The sequence below is a fragment of the Pocillopora verrucosa genome, chromosome 13 (genome assembly GCF_036669915.1).
Source record: "Pocillopora verrucosa isolate sample1 chromosome 13, ASM3666991v2, whole genome shotgun sequence".
NCBI lineage: Eukaryota > Metazoa > Cnidaria > Anthozoa > Scleractinia > Pocilloporidae > Pocillopora > Pocillopora verrucosa.
The window spans coordinates 10,620,278-10,641,856 of record NC_089324.1 but is presented as its reverse complement, the minus strand read 5'-3'; the positions used below and the strand labels follow the sequence as shown (position 1 = coordinate 10,641,856).

Sequence of the window (21,579 nt, the reverse complement as noted above, 5' to 3'; positions counted from 1 at the left end):
AAATTCAGGCCCGTACGGGATTTGAACCATGACCTATGGGCCTGAATTTTTTCAGGTCTTATCAAACTACTCGTTCAGTAGTGTTCATAGCTGTGAGGATCGCTTATATCCGTCATCAGTGGAAATTGCTGCAGACCAGAAACTTGGGAAATATACAACAATAGCTCACTCTCTACAGTAATCGAACTACGAAGACAAAGATGAAGATTGGCGAAGACTAAAACCAACATGAAGGACCCAAAAAATCTATAACTAGTGATAATTAAAAATTGATATAGTGCGTTCGATCTCTAGTAAAAGTTTTTTATTTTATTTTACTGATTGCGCAGAGAAATAAAAATCGGTGGCTTCAGCTCAAGGCGGCCAAGAAAACATTTGCATGTGAGATCGAGGCTATTTGTGCCACATAGCTAAGTCAGCAATCCAGCCAGTCCAAAATGGCGCCCAATGCCTGAAATCGCATGGCATCACGATCGATTCCCTTGGAACTAGTCCATAAAACCCTCGAGAGTGATTTCCCCAAAAACGACACGATTAGTATGCGTTCTCCTTCGTCGAACGCAATTATACGACGAGGCAACATTTTCTCTCAAGAATTGACGGCTGAATGTAAACATATGTACCGTGCGCTTTCATGCGAACGGAATCGAAATAAAGGTGTTCGATTTCAAGGTAATAGATCCTGCGGTTATAAAATATTTCAGTTGCATATATAATTACCAAATTTATAATTAAGCGGAGATAAAACTTAACAAGATTTTTGGCAGAGTAGACAAAATTTTGAAACCTAGTGCATACGGTACTATACAAAGTAAATCTCACAAATGACATGGAATGCATCCTATCGTTTACAATTGTTGTTTAAGGTCATTAGTGTTCTTACCCCACAAGGTACAAACTGGAGAAAAGCCTTTCAAAGTTAAGGTTTTCAACAAACAGTTAAATGATCAGGAGGACACCTTCCAGAGCATCACAGAGTACATATATCCGAACTTACTGACCGAATTATGTACGTAATATCGAATTGACTTACCCACTTAAAGACAAAATTAATCGTCAGCCTGATTGACTTGCCAGCCAATCAAGTTTTAACTTACTTCATGTTTCTTTGTACACTTTGGATTTTCACGACATGTTACCTTAAATTAAACAATAGGCAAATAAAATGATTAAATCTTACGAGAAAAATAAAAGATCGATCGATCCTAAGCTAACCGTACTGTAAAAAAATAGTAAAATACTTGTGAAATATTGAAATTTTTCTCTGCAAAGGTCAAGTTACCACTCACATTTGGGAATATTCTTAGCAGCTCCGTTTTCTTCTGAAGGGATTCCAGCAATGCAGATGCAGCGGTCTTATAAATGAAAGAAATCTCAGAACCAGATTGAAATGACTTTATAAGTGCAGAATTGATATCTGTGTCGTGTTCATAAAACGTTGGATATACGAGGACACTTTACCTACTTTGAACAGCACATTTCGTAGGCTTGAAAGAAATCTACGCTCTCCAAAGGTATGCTTCAAACGTTAACGTTAGAAAATTCCTAGATGTAATAGAGAAACAAGAAGTCACTTACAAAGACAACTGAAATGTGTGTTAGGAAAACAAAATTTGGCCCTTCAACATATGTCAAATTTGTGCTGTTATCTTCTAAAGGTATCTGGGGGTATACCCTACGGTATACGTGAATGACGGAATCCCACGAACAAGCGTTCGAGTTATCAGAACTGGGATTTGGATCTAATTTTGCGAGCTTTCTCTGCAAATGTTTTAGAAGGTTCTAACTTTTAAACGATACTTGACATAAAGGCTTGACAAGTGGCAGCTCTGTTATTTTCAATGCTTTCTAGATTCCTTGATCTGGCTAATTCATGTAGACTCTGAGTCTGTCATGTTACCCTTTAATATAAAAGCCACCTGATCGTTATGAAGGTCATTCAAGCTCTCTTCACTTCAGAGAACGCCACACACTTAACTGACAAATTCCAAACGAAATTTTGTCTTTGATGGTGTGTACCGTAGTGGCAGTGGTATTCCTACTTGTACTTAACTCATATTGCGTTGTAATAACAAACAAAATACTGCGAAAAAATGCGTGCCAACAGTACCATCCACCAAAATTGTCAGGCCAACGAACCTGATGTCAATCATCCGTGACCAAATATAGTCATAACATGCGATAAGTTAACCCACTCTGTGCAGTGAAACAAAGATTTTGATTGATTTACCCAAGCAACTGTGACTGCATGGCTCTATAGCTGCACGCTTGTATACATTTCTAGATCAGGTACACACGGTTTTAGTTCGGCTACACGACTCTCAAACGTCGCAACCTCAGGACAGCTGTGCACCTATGAACAGATTTAAAACCATCACTCCACAAGATTATCGAAGCAGAGATATCAAAAACCATTGATTAAATCAATTCCTTTTCATGAAATCTGATATCTCTATGTGTTATACAGGGTATCCACTAGCTATCCATACTGTCACTTTGAATTAACAATTGATTCATACTTTAGCGCGCGCTCATGGCCGACATACGGGAAATTTAGATAGCCACAGAGAAGTAGTTGCTTGAGGTGTCGTTTCAAAACTTCCCACGCGCTCTATGTCTTTATGAATGCACGTATGAACCAATTGTTTTAAAACAACTTAAACGCAATTGTTTATATATTGTTTTCATGCAATTAAAAAATTATGGGAAAAGACGGCGCTCCATACATGCAAAACAAATCGAATTTTTACTTAAAAAATATCTAAGGAAATAACGGTTTCACAGCTTGCTCTTAAACTAAACAAACAATAGTTTTAGCCAAAATGTACCTTTGAGTATTTTAAGAGTGGTCGTCTGTAAAAATCGAGCAAAGGTGTTGAAAATAAAAGAACTGAAATTTTTTCAAACATAGGAATGAATGGCCTTAGTTACGGAAAAATATAAAAAATGCCGAAAAAAAAAATATTTTGGGAAAACGGTGGCATTTTGTGATTTGGGGGTTCATAATCGTATTTTCCCGGTGAAATAGGGCACCTCAAGATAACGGCCGAAAAAGTCTATTCCGCCAGCATTTCAGAAACCACATAATTCATAATTCTAAAACAAGAGGTGTTTTTTAAAGGTTCTAAAGTTTTTTTTTTCCAAGATTCCTTAAAAAACGATTTTTTTTACTAATTTTCTAATTCGGGTAAAACTTCACCCATCAAAACATAGCTCAATTTTGGCGACTAAAATCGGCCATTGTTACATGGCTCCATAAACTGATACAATAACCATTGTCAAGAACAAGGTTTCTTCCTTTAGAAACTGCAATAAAACTCTGGGCTACTTAAACTCCGAATTTTTAGAGCGATTTATAAAAGCGTATTTGAGCTCAAGAAGCGCGTTACATGACCAAAGTGACTTGCACGTCACACTAAAAAAAACATTACCAAGACACTCGAATCCCTCTTATATCGTATAAAAATTTCGAAACAGGTCTCCTTCACATTTAACATACATAATTTTCTCCTGAAGCCAAAGAATCAAGGCAATCTGGGCAATTTTCGATAGTCTAGCATCTGCAAATTGCTGGTCTATGTTGTTACAACGGCCATACTCCCAACTGATACCAACCCAACGATAACAAAAACTTTTTTAACATCAGAAGGAATTGCCCAGGCTATAATTACACAAAATGTCACCTTTAGAAGTGGTTTCCATTCCAAGAGTATGCACTTAAGTCCGCTCCACCGTTTTCAAAACTTATCCATGCTACCATTTCTCGCCACTGCAGTGCGATCGATGGTATGTGATTGCGTTACACACAGGAAGCCCATAAGCGTGAGAATGCTTATCTTCGCCGTCCTCTTTCTTGCTTACCATTGTTTGAAATTGCTTCGTTTGCTAAAATGGCGACATGCAGCTACTCCGAGCTCGTTAGTGGTTCTTGTAGTTCCTGCAAGACCAGTGGAGAAAGTAAATGCATCGTCATAACTAAGTGCAAAAGAGACATCCAAGGTCATCTTAAAACATATAAATGCCCTTATGCTCAGCTGGAAAGTGAGTCCATTCTTCTTCTCGCCATAGCAGGTAAATATCTCATTATCAAAAATTTCAAGAATGTTTAGCAAAGGCAAAAACTGTGTCCCCCTTTGTCCTGCTTTTATATTTGGCACTAAGATCAATGAGGTCATATTGTGACACGGTTCAATGCCCTGGATTCTATCTTTGCTTTAAGATTTATTTCTTGAATCCACATAAACGCTTTAATCCAAGACAACAGGATGCCAGTCAGCATTATATGTTGTCATTAATAATATATAGATTTAGCCAAGCCTAAAAGTGGAGCTCGCACGTCTCAAGGGCACAACGCCTTGCCCCGGCCAGGACTAGAACCTAGGTCGTCCGACTCGGAGACCAGTGCACTGATCACTGAACAAAGCCGTGGCGTTGGCTTGCCCGCGGTACAGTTGACCACGCATGTAAAAAGTAGCACCTTGTACGGTCGTAGGGTCGTACGGTAGTACGGTCGTACATCCAAATTTTTTCGGCTTGATGGGTTACTACTATTTTGAATAATTATGGGGCTACGCTCTGGGAGCTCCGCTATAAAGCATTGGTTCATGCCTACAATTTATTTATTTATCTATCTATCTATCCATTCCTTCCTTCTTTCATACCTTCATTCATTCCTTCATTTATTTATTTATTTATTCATCCATTCATTCATTTATTTAATAAGTATACATATCATATACATTCAAATTATATCCATTATATTTACAGTGTTTTACGAAATGGGTTTGGGGGAGGGCCGGGGCTTGCATTGCATTGCGCACCCTCATTCTTTTCCTTATTCCTTAGTGATTACAAAACCTTTTTACGCTTCGTAAACTACAGCCCTTTAGATTCGGATATCGAGCCTTGATTTCAGTGACAAGCTCCTCGTGAGTATGTTTCTGTTCGATAAGAAACCGGCCGACAAAGTCTTTATCTAAGACATTTTCTAACGCCGCCATCTTAGTCTCCTAAATATTCCCGCTTAAACAAAAATTGTCAATTTCAATGCCATAAACCGAAAACAGAAAACCAAACACGAATCGTAATCCGTTTTCAAAATTCCATACGAAAACGGAAAACGAAAAAGAAAATTCAAATCCGAAATTGCGGAGTCGATAGCACATGCAATCTAAGAAAACGTTTAGCCAGTTGAAAGCACAGAGCCAAAAGAAACACATATCAAAGGTAAGCAAATCCATTGTTGCGTTACTGGAAGTCATTGCTCTTGGGGATGCTGGTGCTTTATGGGAAGCAGTGAAGAATGCCAGGCTGGTTGATGACGCACTGTAGAAAACGCCGATCAAAGTGAAACGATTTATTTAAGAGCTCTAACAGAAAAATATGAACATGGTATTGGTTGGTAAACACGAAGGCAAGTGCTGTCCATAAAGGCAGATTTGGTTCCATTTTCGAAGCTTCAAGAGTATCTACCAGGCATAACCCGCAAGACACCACATTAAGAAGTATGGTCGTGGAATACCGCTGCCCACTGCAAGAAGTACAAAGATGCGAATGGACTATTCCCAGTTCGATCATTTTTGTCTTTCCTCACGAGTCCTCATGTAATCCAGGACTTGCCTTTTGGGAAGCGTTATTTGTATTGTATTTATCAGGTGGTAAAATCATTGAAACCCCAAATGTTATACAAACGATGGTAAACCAGCGCGTCATCGATCAATACCAGCAGTACTATTTGGAGACTAACTTCAAGCCCTTCAGTGCATCAACTATGCAACGCATCCTGGTATTGTGTTCAACAACAGTAAGAAAGTCTCTTCAAGGACTTGATTATCTATCAGCGAAGGGAACTAAAGAACTAGAAGACCTGGCGACCATTGCTGAATCTCTGACCAATCATGGAAGTGATAATCCAACAACAAAACGATTAGAAAAGTATTCAAGGAAGGCAAGCAATATCTCAAAACGACTTTAAGGTAATATACAATCACTACCAATAAATATTTCTTTATAAAGGGTTTTGACACCATAGTCTGCTTTGTTCATCAAATCTATCTTGGAGAATAAGCGTAAATCATGACCATCTTAAAAATTATGCGTTTTACAGCATGTACCATTAAGATGGTGACCAAATTTGGCAAGGTATCGCCAAAACGGACGCGCGGCAATATTTTAAAATGCCGAATAAATAAAGGCAGTTATAGGAAAAATTTAAAATTTTGAAACCCTTTCTGTTCATCACTCTTCCATAGCAGATGAGTCAGGTTCATATTGATGCAAGATTGCACTTCGTGTCTTGAGATATTATTTATTCGAGCCTCCGAGCAGTCCCTCTATTTCCCTTTTCCACTGTCCGCGGGGACATTTGACTCGTAAACAATTCTCCGCGGACAGTTAGCAATGGGAATATAGGGATTTCTTGCAGCCTAACAAAACTCTGAGGCACTTTAATATTGGGAATGTAGGGATAAGAATTGGTATTATAACTAAAAAGTCAAAAGATAGATTAAAAAAGAAAGGCATGTAAGAAGGCCGACCTTGTCCTTATTGGCACTTCAAGACTAGACAGGCATACACATTACTAATAGCACTTACTCAGGTTTTGTTGTTATTGTTGTTGTTGTTTATATAGGTCCACGTATCTCTTGCTTCAAGTGTTGCAGAGCACTGTATCACATACGCGCTGAGCGACGTCAAAGAGTTGCTAGTGCCGTGAACAGCTGAAGAATGGAATCGCAGAACTAGTCATTAATTCAACTTGCAGACATGAGTACAGAAGATCGAGATGACGTGCTGTACATGTACCAGCAAGTGGTTCTCGCTGTGGACGCACGGAAAGCACATTTTCTGAGGTCAGTACAAGACAAAGTGCGAACGGTTGTCTTAAAAGAGCTCGACGATAATTCCATCCTCATTACCCAGGACTGGGCAATGAAGTTCTTGCCTCAAAGATATCGTGAATCGCAAGCAGATTGGTTTGCTCTTGGCACATTAGTGTCATAGTCCGTAAGAAAAATGGTAGAATATAGAGCCAGTTAATTATCCACGTTGTTAAAAATACAAGCCAAAACAGTGATGCAGTAGTATGGATCCTAAAGCATGTACTCACAGCCTTAAAAAAGGAGCACCCAGAAATAACAAGAGCCTTCTTGTGTCAAGATAATGCGGGGTGCTATCATGGTGTTATTATGGTGACTTTATGCCCACTTTTGTCACGTCAAACTGGGATTCTGATCAAGAGGGTCGACTTTAGCGATCAACAGGGTGGCAAAGGTCCGTGCAACCGCAAGGCTACCACCACCAAAGGACATGTTCGGCGATATGTGAATGAAGGTAACGACGTTCTGACTGCCGCTGACTTCAAAGATGCCACTCTGTCCCACGGTGGAGTAAGTGGAGTGAGGGTTGCCCTTGTTGACACCGTAATAGATGAAACAGTCGCCACTCAAGGCAAATGGAAGGGGATTAACACACAAAATCATTTCAGCTACACAAATAACGGGAAAAGTGTCACTGTGTGGAGAACTTATAACGTAGGGAAAGGGAAAACCCTTCAGTGGTCTAAGGCACCAGGTGAGAATCAATACGAAATTATCTTAAATTGCACAACCGCTAGTTATAAACTACAAATATAAATGGTCCTCTGCAATGTTAAATTTTTATTAGAAATATTAATATTCAGTGTTTTTCTTTTTAGTTCAAGTGAGTCTATTACCAATATCTTCGACTGCAATAGAGCTTTCCTCTGGAGATTTTGTGGAAACGTCAAATCAAACGGCTACACAGCGCCCTGAAGTATCATCGGAGAATGCCCCAGTGGAAGTAGTAGAAGAAAAGGAGAAAGATGAAGGTGAAGCCCAAGACAAAAGTAAAGAGGTATTCCATAATGGCTTATTTTCATGTCCCTCTGAAGGATGCGTCTTTGAATTCCAGAAGTATTCGAATCTCGAATATTATATTATTTACGGCAAGTACAGGATAGAAGAAGATAAAACTACCCTCATCGATAAAGCAAAGCTACTTTATGTGCAAAAGCTGACAGAAGGAACAAGCACACAACCTCAGATGGCCAGCTCCACTGTACTGATGTCAAGCTCGAGCTCGACAAAACTTTCGGAAGGCTGGGCTCTGAGGGCGTCTAAGAAATCAACGCATTTCAACGAAAACCAAGAGAATTGTCTAGATGAAAAGTTCAAACTTGGCCAGGAGACTGGTTACAAAGAAGATCCGAGTGATATGCGTCGTGCTAAAAATGAAAATGGTGAGCGTCGATTTGCTGTTGGCGAGTTTTTATCACCACAGCAGACAAAGTCGTATTCCTCAAGGTCAGCAGCAAAGATCAAACAGGTGGGATCGGTAGCAGAAATCGATGTACCAGCCATTGATGAAGAAATGGCACACTCCTCAGCTCGTGACAAGATAATTCAAGAGTACCAGCTTAGTCATCCCATTTTTTATGACACATGCAATCTCTGTCAACTGTATGCCACGAACAAGCCAGAAACAGTATTTCTTTCCTTCAAGATATATGCACATATTTCCATTTGGACATTGATTCCCTTCTTGCTATACGAAAAGCGCCATACATTGGTCTGATCTATGAACTGATAAAGTCGTGTACGTGCAAAGAAAAAAAAAATTTCTAGCTAGAAGTGACCATAGTCTTCGTATTCAGAAAATAAGGACTCCTGGAATAGAGAGACACCAACATTATTCCAACTGTCTTGATAGAAATAAGTACAATAGGTGCATATGCGCCATACGCGGCTACGATATGTCATTATCCCTTTGAAGCTTTATTTTAAAAAAAATTGGCAGTGCCTTACGTTTACTAACATGTTTTAGATCGAAAGGATTTTATAAAGACCAACCTTGCTCTGTCAAAAACGTTGGTCATCTTCTGTATTATTCTCACTTAAAGGGCATGTAAACCCAAAAATACATGCTTTTCTTATACTATGTAAAAAGTGGCGTAGAAAACGAATTTGAAATTAGTTTTTTCCAATTCGACTTATTTTAGGAGAAAATTGGCATTTTCAACTGAAATTCCATTTCCGGTAAAAACAATAGCGAGAAGTCGTGACGTAAGCGGTGGAACCAAAATATTGTGCAACACATATTCCCCAGTAGAACTGGTGTGGGAGTTCGTGTAAGTAGCGGTAGTTCGGAAGATGTTTTTCCAGAAGATAGCGACTCGAATGCCTTAAGCTTAGTACATGACAGCGCTGGGGATAATCCAGAATCTTCAGGAGAGTCTGGGCCACGTCCTTAACAATATGAGCCGCGTAGGGTTCACCGAAGCGATCCGCACGAAGACAGTACAGAACATGTCGACAGCGATGCGACCGTCTCGGAAACTCAGACTGGTATTTAATTTACTTTGTGATTTATTTGCATTTAACATGAAAATGCAATGAAGCGAGGGTACAATCTAAAGGAATGAAACAGAATTTTTTTTAACTTGAGCTTCTGAAAGTGTTTTATATAAAATTATCGAAGGTGCGAGTGTGGAACTTGTCAACCAATGCCGACAACTCATGAAAGTGTTTGTTGTACGGAAATAGGGCAATTGTGGCAAAATGGCCTGAAACCCAGATAAGTTGTATCACTGAGCATCCAGGTTTTCAGTCAATTTGCCTCGATTTCTGGGTGCTGGAGACGGCCAAGTACGCGTACAGGCAGCAGCAAAGCACAGATAATCACACCGGAAACGATTAAGCTAAATATTTTCTGTTTCATCTGTTTTGTTACATTTTGAGATCGATTTACTTGAGTTGTTTCTGCCATTGATTTAATAATACAGTACTAGAGCTAGTTGTTTTTCGCTTCTTTCCTGGCAGGAAATTTCGCTAAATTGCCCACAGATAGCTTGTTCGTTGGTGTTGGAGATATCTCGGCACACACTTTAGGGTCGCTGTGCTATCTTGTGCGGTAAACAATATCCTTCATCTCAGAAGCATTTCCATCGATAAACAAGTTGTATCATGTACATTTCCTTGTGTGGCCTTCATAATTATCCAACCCTGTTTGTGTTTGCTTCGATTTGAAATATTGAAAAGATAGTTTTGCAAGCTGAAATCAGGATCTTTTAAGTTGTACTCAAAATGATGACCTTTGAATGTATTTTCACTGCTGTGAAAACCGTGACACAAATTCTTCTGCTGTTTCTCTGCAGGGTTTCTCAAAGGAAGCACCAAGTGGGGCTGGCTTTTATTTTCTTATAGAACATAAGGGTTGATTATGGGATCCTGTATAGAATTCTTTGTATCGAGCCGACAAAATTCCAGATCACGTTATTACACACTGATATCAACGAATTCTCTTTCTTTGATACGTGTTTCGAATTCAGGCAAAGGTTCAGACAGGTCAGTGTCTTTTACGGGCTCAGCGCTGGCTCCCGAACAACTGGCTTCCCCATAATATTTCATTAGATGAGAAAAAAAGATGTTTTTAGAGAACCAATAGAGCTATGGTTGTTTAATTAACGAAACGTTTTCATGTAAATCGATTTTTTACTTTCTCTGTTGACCTCTAACTTTTGAAGAGCTCAACTTCTTTCTCAGTTCGGTCGGCCACTTCCGAATCCTCGTCGTCTGCCGACTGTATGGGTCGTTTTTATACTTCCGAATAATTTGCTTCTGGTGGGGCCTGAATCGTCGGTACAGCACCAGGAAGAAAAATGACTGCTACAAACAACAGAACGTTCGAATGGCTCGACGAAATCGGCTATTTTCACTTGAACAAATTTCACAAATTGTCGCTTCAAATTTGCGTCATTTGGAAATATTTGCATTGTATGCCCAGTTTTGTTTGAATCAGTACAAAACTGGACGACACAATGCTTCACCATTACGAAAATATTGAATATATTGAAGCAAACTGAAAGTAAAAAAATCATGACGAGACCAGCAAACAACGGCTGTAGAAAAGACTCCTTCGTGCCTCACGCGATTTTAAAACGAGACTTTGGAGGGTCCACCCGTGACGTCACAGGAAAGATGGCGCCATTCAAGATGGCGAATGTTTAGAATTTGGAAGAGCTTTTACAAAGTGAAAATGGACTTTTGGGAATAAACGAATGGTACCTTTGGTGTACTTGATATATTTACTAAACATCTATGTGAAAAGAAAATGAACGTTTTTTGGGTTTACATGCCCTTTAATGAGCTTCCTGTGTGTAACGCAATCACATACCATCGATCGCACTACGGTGGCGAGAAGTAGCATGGATATGTTTTGAAAACGGTGGAGCGGGCTAAAGTGCATACTCTTGGCATGAAACCACTTCTAAAGGTAACATTTTGTGTAATTATAGCCTGGGCAATTCCTTTTGATGGTAATAAAGTTTTTGTTATTGTTGGGTTGGTATTAGTTGCGAATATGGCCGTTGTAACAACATAGACCAGCAATTTGCAGATACTAGACTATCGAAAATTGCCCAGATTGCCTTGACTCTTTGCCTTCAGGAGAAAATTATATATATATTGAATATGAAGGAGACCTGTTTCGAAGTTTTTATATGATATAAGAGGGAATTCGAGTGTTTTGAGAATGTTTTTCTTAGTGTGACATGCAAGTCACGTTGGTCACGTAACACGCTTCTTGAGCTCAAATACGCTTATATAAATCGCTCTAAAAATTCGGAGTTTGAGTAGCCCAAATTTTATGGCAGTTGCTAAAAGAAGAAACCCTATGCTTGACAATGGTTATTGTATCAGTTTATGGAGCCATGTAACAATGGCCGATTTTAGTCGCCAAAGTTGAGCTACGTTTTGAGGATTGAAAATTTACCTGAATGAGAAAATTCGTAAAAAAATCGTTTTTTAAGGAATCTTGGTAGGTATAGTATATGTATTAGTACTTAAGATATGTACTTCATAGTTCCTTTAGTAGCATGCGCAGCACAAATCAGGGAGAGGTCAGTAAAAAGTATTCAGAGAGAAACAAATTGTAAGAGTCGAAGAAATTAACCAGAGTTCCACAGAGTGGGGAAAAATTGGATGTAAGTAGAATTGATTGTGTATTAGAGAACCGGGAAAGGCAGATCGAGAGTACTTGATGCCTTTCGCTAAGTATGGTGGGCTTGACAGCACATAGTTTCCTCCTTAAGTGCGACCCAACATTATTCTGAACGTTTTTTTTTTTGCTCAGATAATGTAAGGTTTTCAACATCATTAGTATGAAAATAGTAGCCTTGAAACTGTAATTTCGATGAACATTTAAAATTTACGTTGGACTTCCATTTCAAAGTATTGTGAAACATTGAAGGCGATTGAAGGCAAATTCAATTAAGTTTTCTTGGTTTTTCCGATGATGTTCACTTGCCACAGATACATGGTAACCAGAAATTAGTGTTGTATGATGAACAGCTTGTTCGTCATTCATTCCACTGTATGAGTGTTCTTCTGATTGTCATGTTTTGTTCACCTCTAAAATCTAACACCGTCGTTTCGACAGTTCTTCTGTCATCTTCAGTTCTGAATAATACAATATGACAGCTCTGTTATTTACAGTTCTTTCTAGATTCCTTGATCTGGCTAATTCGTGTACACTCTGACATAGAGTCTGTCATGTGACCCTTTAATATAAAAGCCGACTGATCGTTATTCAAGGTCTTTCCACTTCAGAGTACGCCACACTCTTAACTGACAAATTCCTAACCGAAAATTTTGTCTCTGATGGGTGTACCGTGCCGGCAGTGGTATTCCTACTTTCACTTAACTCATATTGGGTTATAATAGCAAACAAATACTGCGATAAAAATGCGTGCCTACAGTTCCACCCACCCAAAATTGTCAGGCCAACGAACCTGATGTCAATCATCCGTGACCAAATGTAGTCATAACATGAGATTAGTCAACCCACTCTGTGCAGTGAAACAAAGATTTTGATTGATTAACCCAAGCAGCTGTGACCGCATGGGTCTGAAGCTGCTCGCTTGTGTAAATTTCAGGTACACACGGTTTTAGTTCGGCTACATGACTCTCAAACGCCGCAACCTCAAGACAGCTGTACGCCCATGAGACCGTCACTCTGTAAGCTTATTGCAGCAGAGATATCAAAAACCGTTGATTCAATCAATTCCTTTTTATATATTTTCTTCCAACATCTGATATCTTCATGTTCTCTACAGGGTATCCACTAGTTAACCATACTGTCACTTTGAATTAACAATTGGTTCATACTTTAGCATGTGCTCTGATCTTCGAGTATTCTCTAATATTTTTATATAACATTTTATCAAAATGGTAGAAAAAATTAATACAGAATTAACAATTGGTTCATACGTCAGCGTGCGTTCATCGAGATATGAAGTACACGGGAAGTTTGGAGAGCACAAAAGATGCGTAAGAGTTGCTCGAGGCGTAGCCGAGAGCAACTCTAGCTTCTTGCATTTTCAACTCTAGCTTCTTGCATTTTCAACTCTAGCTTCTTGCATTTTCAACTCTAGCTTCTTGCATTTTCAACTCTAGCTTTTTGCATTTTCAACTCTAGCTTCTTGAATTTTCAACCCAATGGAAAATTTTTTCTCAAGGGATATGTTCGCTGACGTCGTGAGCGTGCACAATAGGAATATGAAGCACGTTCGCGCAATTGAATTTGATTAGACAAATTTACTAGCTATGTTATAATACATGGTGATCAGATTACAAAATCGGTTTGTACATTTGAGGTTTAACAAAATACCACGTGCTGATCGAAAACTATTTATTTAAAGAAAAACTAAATATTCCATTTATGAGCGGAAATGTCAGAATTCTTTGCGTTTAAGCGACCCTCGAAATAGACTTGAGTCATTGTCTACTTTGTAGACGTCGTGGTCTAAAATAACCATTCAAGGCCAGTTGATTGGCATGCCACCCACTTAATAGTTCATTTAGCAGCATGTGCAACACAAATCAGGGAGAGGTCAGTAAAAAGTGTTCAGAGAGAATCAAATTGTAAGAGTCGAAGAAATTAACCAGAGTTCCACAGAGTGGGGAAAAATTGGATGTAAGTAGAATTTATTGTGTATTAGGGAACCGAGAAAGGCAGATCGAGAGTACTTGGTGCCTTTCGCTGTAATCCCTACAAACCAACCCAAGTTCGTAGCTCTGCTGCTACTCTTATAATAATATCTTTATTAACAATCCTGACCAAGTTCTGACCTGCGGAAACATAGTATCTGATATCAGTGATCATTTCTCGCAATTTTGCATCTTAAAATCTGTGAAGGATAAAGTAAAGGTTAACAAATTTAAAGTGCGAAACTTCTCACAGTTTTCTGCTGATTGTTTCAATGCCGAACTTTCCCAAGTGGACTGGAATGCTATTGTTGAAAGGAAATCGTTTGATGTGAATGATTTGTTCTCTCCTTTTTACAATAAGTTTAATAAGCTTGTCAACAAACAAGCACCTATGAAGACAATTTCAAATCGTAAAGCAAAACAGCTCTCCAAACCAAAGATAACTCCAGGCTTACGCACCTCCATTAAGATTAAAAACAAATTGTATGCATCTGGTGATGTCTCTAAGTACAAAACTTGTAGAAACAAAATTTGTAACTTAACACGTATAAGTAAACAACAAAACCATTTAAAATTTTTCGACTCTAACTTGACTAATGTGAAAAAAACGTGGGAAGGAATTACCGTAATTTCCGTCCATTTACCCGCACGGCAGATTACCCGCATCGGTCAATTTTTGCAATAACGAGAAAACAATTTCAAAAGATTACCCGCACTGGCAGATAACTCGCACCCAAAAACAAAAGAAAATCGTCGACTCGCACATAGTTCCTTCATTGTTTTTGTTGACAGGATATCCTTTAGCGTGCAATAAATAAATTTCACACTTTTTGTCTTAGCTGTTTCATTGAGAATGATACCACTTGTAAAAATCTGTTCTAAAAAAATCGATATCTCGAGATTTATAAGTCGAAGAAATCCCTTGAAACGGGAAATTACTCTTAAACTCAAGGCAATGCTAGCTAAGAAATTTCACTGATGCGTCGAAAAGTCTTTCGCGTCATTGATTATGCGGCGGCACGAAATTAACCTGTCAGCATCATTTCCCGTGTGAATTGCCCTGAAGCCAGCTTTTTCACAATTAAATTCTTTTATCTGCAAGTTCATTTCCCGTGTAAGTGAGAATCGTTTTTTGAAATTAAAAAGAAACAAGCTGTGAAATTGACAAGGTAAGAAAGTAAGAGTACAAACAAGATAAGAGCTTTGTTTTCGAGTTTTGTATGTTTTCGATTTGCATCGGCTTTCATCGAAAGCATTAAAGTCTCTTATTGTAACGAGCAATCTGCGCGAAATAAATGAGTTGTTACAGAGGTTTTTTAAAGAGTATCTTTATTGGATCTTATCATCTCTGGTTTTTTCCCGCTTATAGTTTTAAAACTTTACCAGAAGCTTTAAAAGTTCTCTTATTACCCGCACCTTCTTATAACCCGCATTAACACCTGTTTGTGGAAAAATTAACATATTACCCGCGGGTAATCGGCCGGAAATTACGGTAATAACTTACTTGTACGCAGACCAAAGAAAAGTAAATCCATTACTTCCATTAAAGATCCTTCGGATTCTGACAAAGTTACCAGAGACCCTATCAGTATAGCTAATGTTCTCGACAAACATTTTGCCTCTGTTGGACCAACTCTAGCAAATAACCTGCCACCCGCTAACTGTTGACTTTCTTAAGAGAATTAACTCAACTGATTCGTCGTTCGCTTTTAACCTAGTTACTCCAGAGGAGGTAAGACCAGAAATTTCTTGCATACCAAAAAATAAATCTCATGGCTTATACTTGTGTCCGACGCAGATATTAAAGTGCTCTTCAAATCTTATAAGTGGCATTCTGGCGGATATTCTAAAAACATCTATTTCAACTGGAGTTTATCCCTCTAAGCTAAAAAAATGGTAAAGATTATTCCGATATTCAAACAAGATAATGATACTGACGTTAACAATTATAAGCCAATCACTCTGCTTTCTAATTTCAACAGGATCTTTGAAAAAATAGTGTTTAAAAGAATGGAGTCTTGAGTCTTACTCACTCCATCTCAATATGGCTTTCGCAATGCACATTCTGCTCAGCATGCAATCCCAGATATTGTGAATGCAATACGGACAAATATGAACAACCGTTTATTCTCATGCGGGATTTTCATTGATCTGAAAAAGGCTTTTGATACTGCAGATCACGAAATTCTTTTGCGCAAGTCACATCACTATGGTTTTCGCGGCATTATAAACATCTGGTTTTCTTCCTACTTGCAAGGGCGAACTCAAACAACTCAAATTGGTCCTCATATTTCTGAAAGGTTAGATTCTACCTGTGGAGTGCCTCAGGGTTCTGTTCTAGGCCCACTGCTTTTTTTGTTATATATCAATAACATACAGGAATCATCAGATAAGCTTAGTTTTATCTTTTTGCGGATGATACAAATTATATTTTGCCCTGCCCAAAGGAAACTTTCTTATCAACCTAAAATCGTGATATTTGATAACAAACAGAACAAGAAGGTGGCTCTGGAGTATAAAGATTATGTCAAATATCTCGGGATTTTAATTGAAAAAAATTTGTCTTGGAAACACCATATTGACCATATAATCATTAACGTAAGCAGAACCGTAGGATTAATCGCAAAATTACGACACTTTCTGCCAACGCATACCCTCTTAAATATATACCAAGCTCTTATAACTCCTTACTTAACATACGGTCTGACACGGTATAGGGTCAGGCTTGTAAATCTTACCTTGACAAGCTCCTAAAGTTACAGAAACGAGCTCATCGCTTTATCTACTTTTCTGATCATAACGAGCATGCAATTCCTTTATTTGATAACGCTCATATCTTAACGCTAAAATTTGTTCATTATGAATCTTTAGCTAATTTGATGTTTGACGTTCGAAACAGAACAGCTCCATCCAATATTCAAGATCTATTTCAAGATATATCTAATGTTCATTCTTACAATATACTGCCTCTGCCTCTAATAACTTCTATACCAAACCTTCTAGGCTATCCGTTCAAGCGAATTCCTTCTCTCGGATAGGAGTAAAAGTGCGGAATGCTATATCTCAAGCATTAAGAAATCTTTCTAAAAATGCGTTTAAAAAAAACTCGAACAAATTTTATTCAACATATCAGGTTCACAAGACTCTTATATAGATTTATCTTAGATTACACAAAATGTAAAATCCTGGTAATACTTCTGCTGATCTGTCCTGACTATTTTTATAAACAGCAGCTGTACTTTCAATATTTTAAATTAGGGCAATGCAACGGTTTTTCTTGTTGTTATTCAATACTGTCTCTTTTCCTTCTACTTTATTAGTTAATATCTATTTTTAATATATTTTTGTAACTCGGCTATCAAAGCATGGCCCGCCTAGATTAGCCTTTGCTAGTTGCAGGCAAGCCCTTTTCTGTAAAATTTAATTGGGAATTAATAAAGTGGGGTGTGTGTGTGTGTGTGCTTCCACAACTTTTTCAACTTAAAATCATAAAATCTATCCACTTTCAGTGGGAAAAACCTACACTTACCATTAACTTTATCATGTTAATTTAAAACTTTCCTTGCAAATGCATACATTGTTCTCTTACCATTGTTTGTTTCGTCCAATCAGCATTTTGTTACACACTTTAAATTGAACTTTGTACTTTGTATTATACAGAACATTTAACTCTGTAATCACTACAGTTATTCATTGCTCGTTGCTCGTTAGAAGGCTAACCTATGAAGTTTTTCAACTTGTTACTCAAAGAACAGCTTGGCTAAGAACGTGGATGGGAAATGAATTGCTTTTGTCAACCTTGTCTTCCAAGGATCACTTTGTCAGTCAATCATCAACCCTACAGAGTGGCACAAAAGGCGAGTGACGTGTCAGCGAGTGACGTGTAAAAAAAACTACCGTAATTTTACACGTTTGCTGTTGAGGCTTTTCTCAGGGCTTGAAATAATTACAAAGCACCGCACTTCATATACTAGAAGCCTTCATCAGACAACTGTATACGACATTTTGCATTTTGTTCCTTAATATAGAATGGATGAGAAGCATTTAAAAGCAAGCTTAATGAAGTATTTCGGAGAAACAACAGCAAAAGTAACCAAAGAAACAACCGAAGATGAAATCAAACGTATCTATGCTGCACGGTCAGCAACATATGACGAGGTACTCTAAAATAGTAACATGATAATAATAAGGGTCTAGGGGAAGATGTGGCACATTGCTGTCTGACCCACCGGACACCTGATGCGTCATTCAGGGTTGCGTTTCTCGAATGTTCCATTACTACTAGAACATTCGGGCCCGCTACAACATTCCTAGATCTTAATTAAGGGAATAATAGTGCAGTCTTAGTATAGGTAATCAAAGAATTTGGAGTGCCAATTTGTGGTCTTTGAAAAGATTTACATGTGCTTATTTATTCCAAACTGCACGGGAAAAATCGTGTGATTACGTATTTATAACATACATGAAAAAATACGAGATAGTTTATCATAACCATGCAGAAGCAAAGCGCGCGCATCAAGTGCAAAAATAATTTATTTAAACCCTGCAAGTGACATTATGCGAGCGGTCAAAACAATGGCATGCGATCAAAACAATAACATACAATGATATTTTCACATCTTTAAAGCGCAAAAAAGTTCAAAATCCGGTTAAACAGTTCAAGGATATTGTGCGGTCTGGTTTGGCACTGAATTAACTCTCTTCTGCATTGAATTACCTTAATTAACCAATCAGAACTGAGTAATTTTCTCATGTATCTTATTAGCTCAACAACTAGTTTATTATACCTTGTTGCCCAACATTTCTTTTGTTTAAGTTCAAATTTCTTAAAGTAAAATCTCGATTTTGATTGAAAACAGATCAGCATTTCGAGTCCGTAAAGTTACCGGAGCTCTCGAGGAAAAGGGGCCCAAGGCGACACCAGACTTGTGTCGTCTTTATCGAACATCTCTAATCGTAATAACCGGCTTGAACTTTCTCATCTTATAGGAACATTCAGCGGCGCGCACTTCATATTTCAAGCCACTGGCCGAATCTTTGCATAAAGCCCTTAAAGAAATTTACCAGGACAAACCAATGAATCAGATCAAAATCATTGACGCTGGAGCTGGGACAGGTCTGATTGGAGTTGAGCTCAAGAAACTCGGATACACCAACCTATGTGCTTTGGACATCTCAGCTGAGATGTTAAAGGAAGCAAAGAAGAAAGAGGTCTATACTGAATTCATCTGCACGTCTTTGAACGGGCAGCCGATACCTCAGATTAAATCTAGGCAATTCGATGCTTTGATTTGTGGTGGGGCGCTCATTACAGGACGTATCGGCTCATCTGCTTTCGTGGAGATGATAAGAATGGTTCAAACTGGTGGGTCTGAGTATGATTTTAGATTGAGGAGCTAACATGTAGAATATTCTCACAAGTTTTTTGCTGGTTTGTTTTTGTTTTTTTTTTTGAAAACTCAAATCATGAGATAGATCAGGTAATGAAAACTCACGTAACACCCTTCTTGATAAATTCCCTTAATATCTGGCATCTGACCTTCAAATCATCTGCTGAGGTCAAATCCTCTCTCTGCAAATTCGCTTAAAGAAATTTTTGATGTATCAAGATCACACCCCCAAGCTGGTCTCAACTTCTCTTTGGATGATGTCACAGGTTAACGGTTAACCAACTCTTTGAGTTAAATCTAATGAATACGTGGACAAATAGGAAAAAATAATGGAAATTTCCTATGATAAAACCTTACAAGATCCACACTAAATTCCAGTGCTAACTTCTTTGCAGATGGCGTTCTCTGTTTCAACATAATGAAAGAGGAATTAGAACACTATCAAGAGATGATGACGGAGCTGGAAAAAGCTGGCGAATGGACATGCATGTCCAAAGAGTCTTCACCGTTCTATGCAGCCGAGGACTTGCCCAGTGAATGCTGGGGGTTCGTTTATAAAGTTTTAAAGAATTAAGAAACATGTACCATTACAGTTAAGCCTACCTCATTTAGGCCATACTGGATAATCATTGTTTTAGCTGACTTAAAACATCAGTTATAATGCTGCTGTGAAGTTTTGATGTTTAAAAAGCAAGTATATGAAATAAATCAAACTGCTTAAACTACATTGTCCTGATGTTGTATTTACGTATTTGCACGTGCCGGTGGGCGGCGAGCCCGTAGCCATTTCAAATATTCGTTTAAGGCTTGTGTTTCATTTCCTGATATTTTTTGTTGTATTTTAATGCAAATTAAAATTTCGAAACTACCGATTCATTTTTCAGCATCGAGGAGTTCTCTATTTTGAAAATAAAGCCATTTCTAATTTCGGTTTTTCTTCGCTCGACACAAAAGCTGTAAAATATGAGCTCTCGTGTGACATTTTATTCCCTGTGCATTAGAATGATTAGAAAATGTGTTTAGATCAATGTTTACCATTTCAAAATCGATAACCAATCGCTTTAGAAGCGAAAAAAGACAGCAAATGCTTGCATTACTTCATGGCCGCCATGAACTTGGCGTTTCCATCCGAAGCGCTACAAATTTACGTCAGACATTTTGGCTAATAACTTATCAGCGAAAATGGCTACAGACCTGGAACTTGGGAAATATTCTATAATAGCTCACTCTCTATAGCAATCGAGCTATATAGACAACGATGGAGATTGGCGAATACTACAAATACCATAAAGGACCAAAAAAATATATAGATAGTAATAATTAAAGATTGGTAAAGTGCGTTCGATCTCTAGTAAAAGTCTTTTTTATTTTATTGATTGCGCAGAGAAAAAAAATCTGTCTTCAGCTCGAGACGGCCAAGCAAACATTTGCATGTGAGATCGAGGCTATTTGTGCCACATAGCCAGCTAGCCAGCCAGTCCAAAACGGCGCCCAATGCCTGAGGGACTAGTCCATAAAACCCTCTAGAGTGATTTCCTTAAAAACGGCACGATTAGTATGCGTTCCCCAACGTCGAGCGCAATTATAGGACGAGGCAACATTTTCTCAAAAATTAACGGCTGCATGTAAACATATATGCCGTGCGCTTTCACGCGAACGGAATCGAAATAAAGGTGTTCGACTTCAAGTTAATAGACTCTGCGGTTATCAACTATTTCAACTGCGTATATAATTTACCAAATTTATAATTTCGCGGAGACAAAACTTAACAAGATTTTTGGCAGAGTAGACCAATTTTGAAATCTAGTGCATATGGTACTATACAAAGTAAATCTCACAAATGACATGGAATGCATCCTATCGTTTATAGTTGTTTTTTTTTAAGGTCATTAGTGTTCTTACCCCACAAGGTACAAACTGGAGAAAAGACTTCAAAGTTAGGGTTTTCAACAACAGTTTAATGATCAGGAGGACACCTTCGAGAGCATCACAGAGTACATATATTCGGACTGACTGACTGAATTACGTACGTACTATCGAATTGACTGACCCACTTAAAGACAAAATTAATCGTCAACCTGATTGACTTGCCAGCCAATCAAGTTTTAACTTACTTCATGTTTCTATGTACAAGAGCGAGAATAAATGAGTTCAAGGCCATTTTGCAACACTTTGGATTTTCA

The 21,579-nt window shown here is 38.2% G+C and overlaps 1 protein-coding gene across 4 annotated transcripts; it reads left to right on the top strand.

Moving 5' to 3' along the window:
* The first annotated feature begins 9,127 nt into the window (after positions 1-9,127).
* LOC131770159 (methyltransferase-like protein 27) lies at positions 9,128-20,104 on the top strand. Of its 4 annotated transcripts, XM_059085865.2 has the most exons (5): positions 13,866-13,992; positions 17,757-17,863; positions 18,035-18,164; positions 18,996-19,371; positions 19,792-20,104. In XM_059085865.2, exons 3-5 carry the CDS (start codon positions 18,036-18,038, stop codon positions 19,968-19,970), a joined length of 684 nt encoding a protein of 227 aa, XP_058941848.2. In that variant the 5' UTR covers positions 13,866-13,992; positions 17,757-17,863; position 18,035; the 3' UTR covers positions 19,971-20,104. The 4 variants fall into 4 exon arrangements, with proteins under 4 accessions (XP_066016789.1, XP_058941848.2, XP_058941846.2 ...); XM_066160692.1 differs by lacking the exons at positions 13,866-13,992; positions 17,757-17,863 and adding an exon at positions 9,128-9,365; XM_059085863.2 differs by lacking the exon at positions 17,757-17,863.
* The last annotated feature ends 1,475 nt before the right edge of the window (positions 20,105-21,579 follow it).

Excerpts from the sequence above, each read along its gene's own strand:
- LOC131770159 (XM_066160692.1), top strand. The coding sequence starts at position 18,036 with ATGGATGAGAAGCATTTAAAAGCAAGCTTAATGAAGTATTTCGGAGAA. Across the intron at positions 18,165-18,995 it reads GGTCAGCAACATATGACGAG|GAACATTCAGCGGCGCGCAC; the intron begins GTACTCTAAAAT and ends CTCATCTTATAG. Across the intron at positions 19,372-19,791 it reads GATAAGAATGGTTCAAACTG|ATGGCGTTCTCTGTTTCAAC; the intron begins GTGGGTCTGAGT and ends ACTTCTTTGCAG.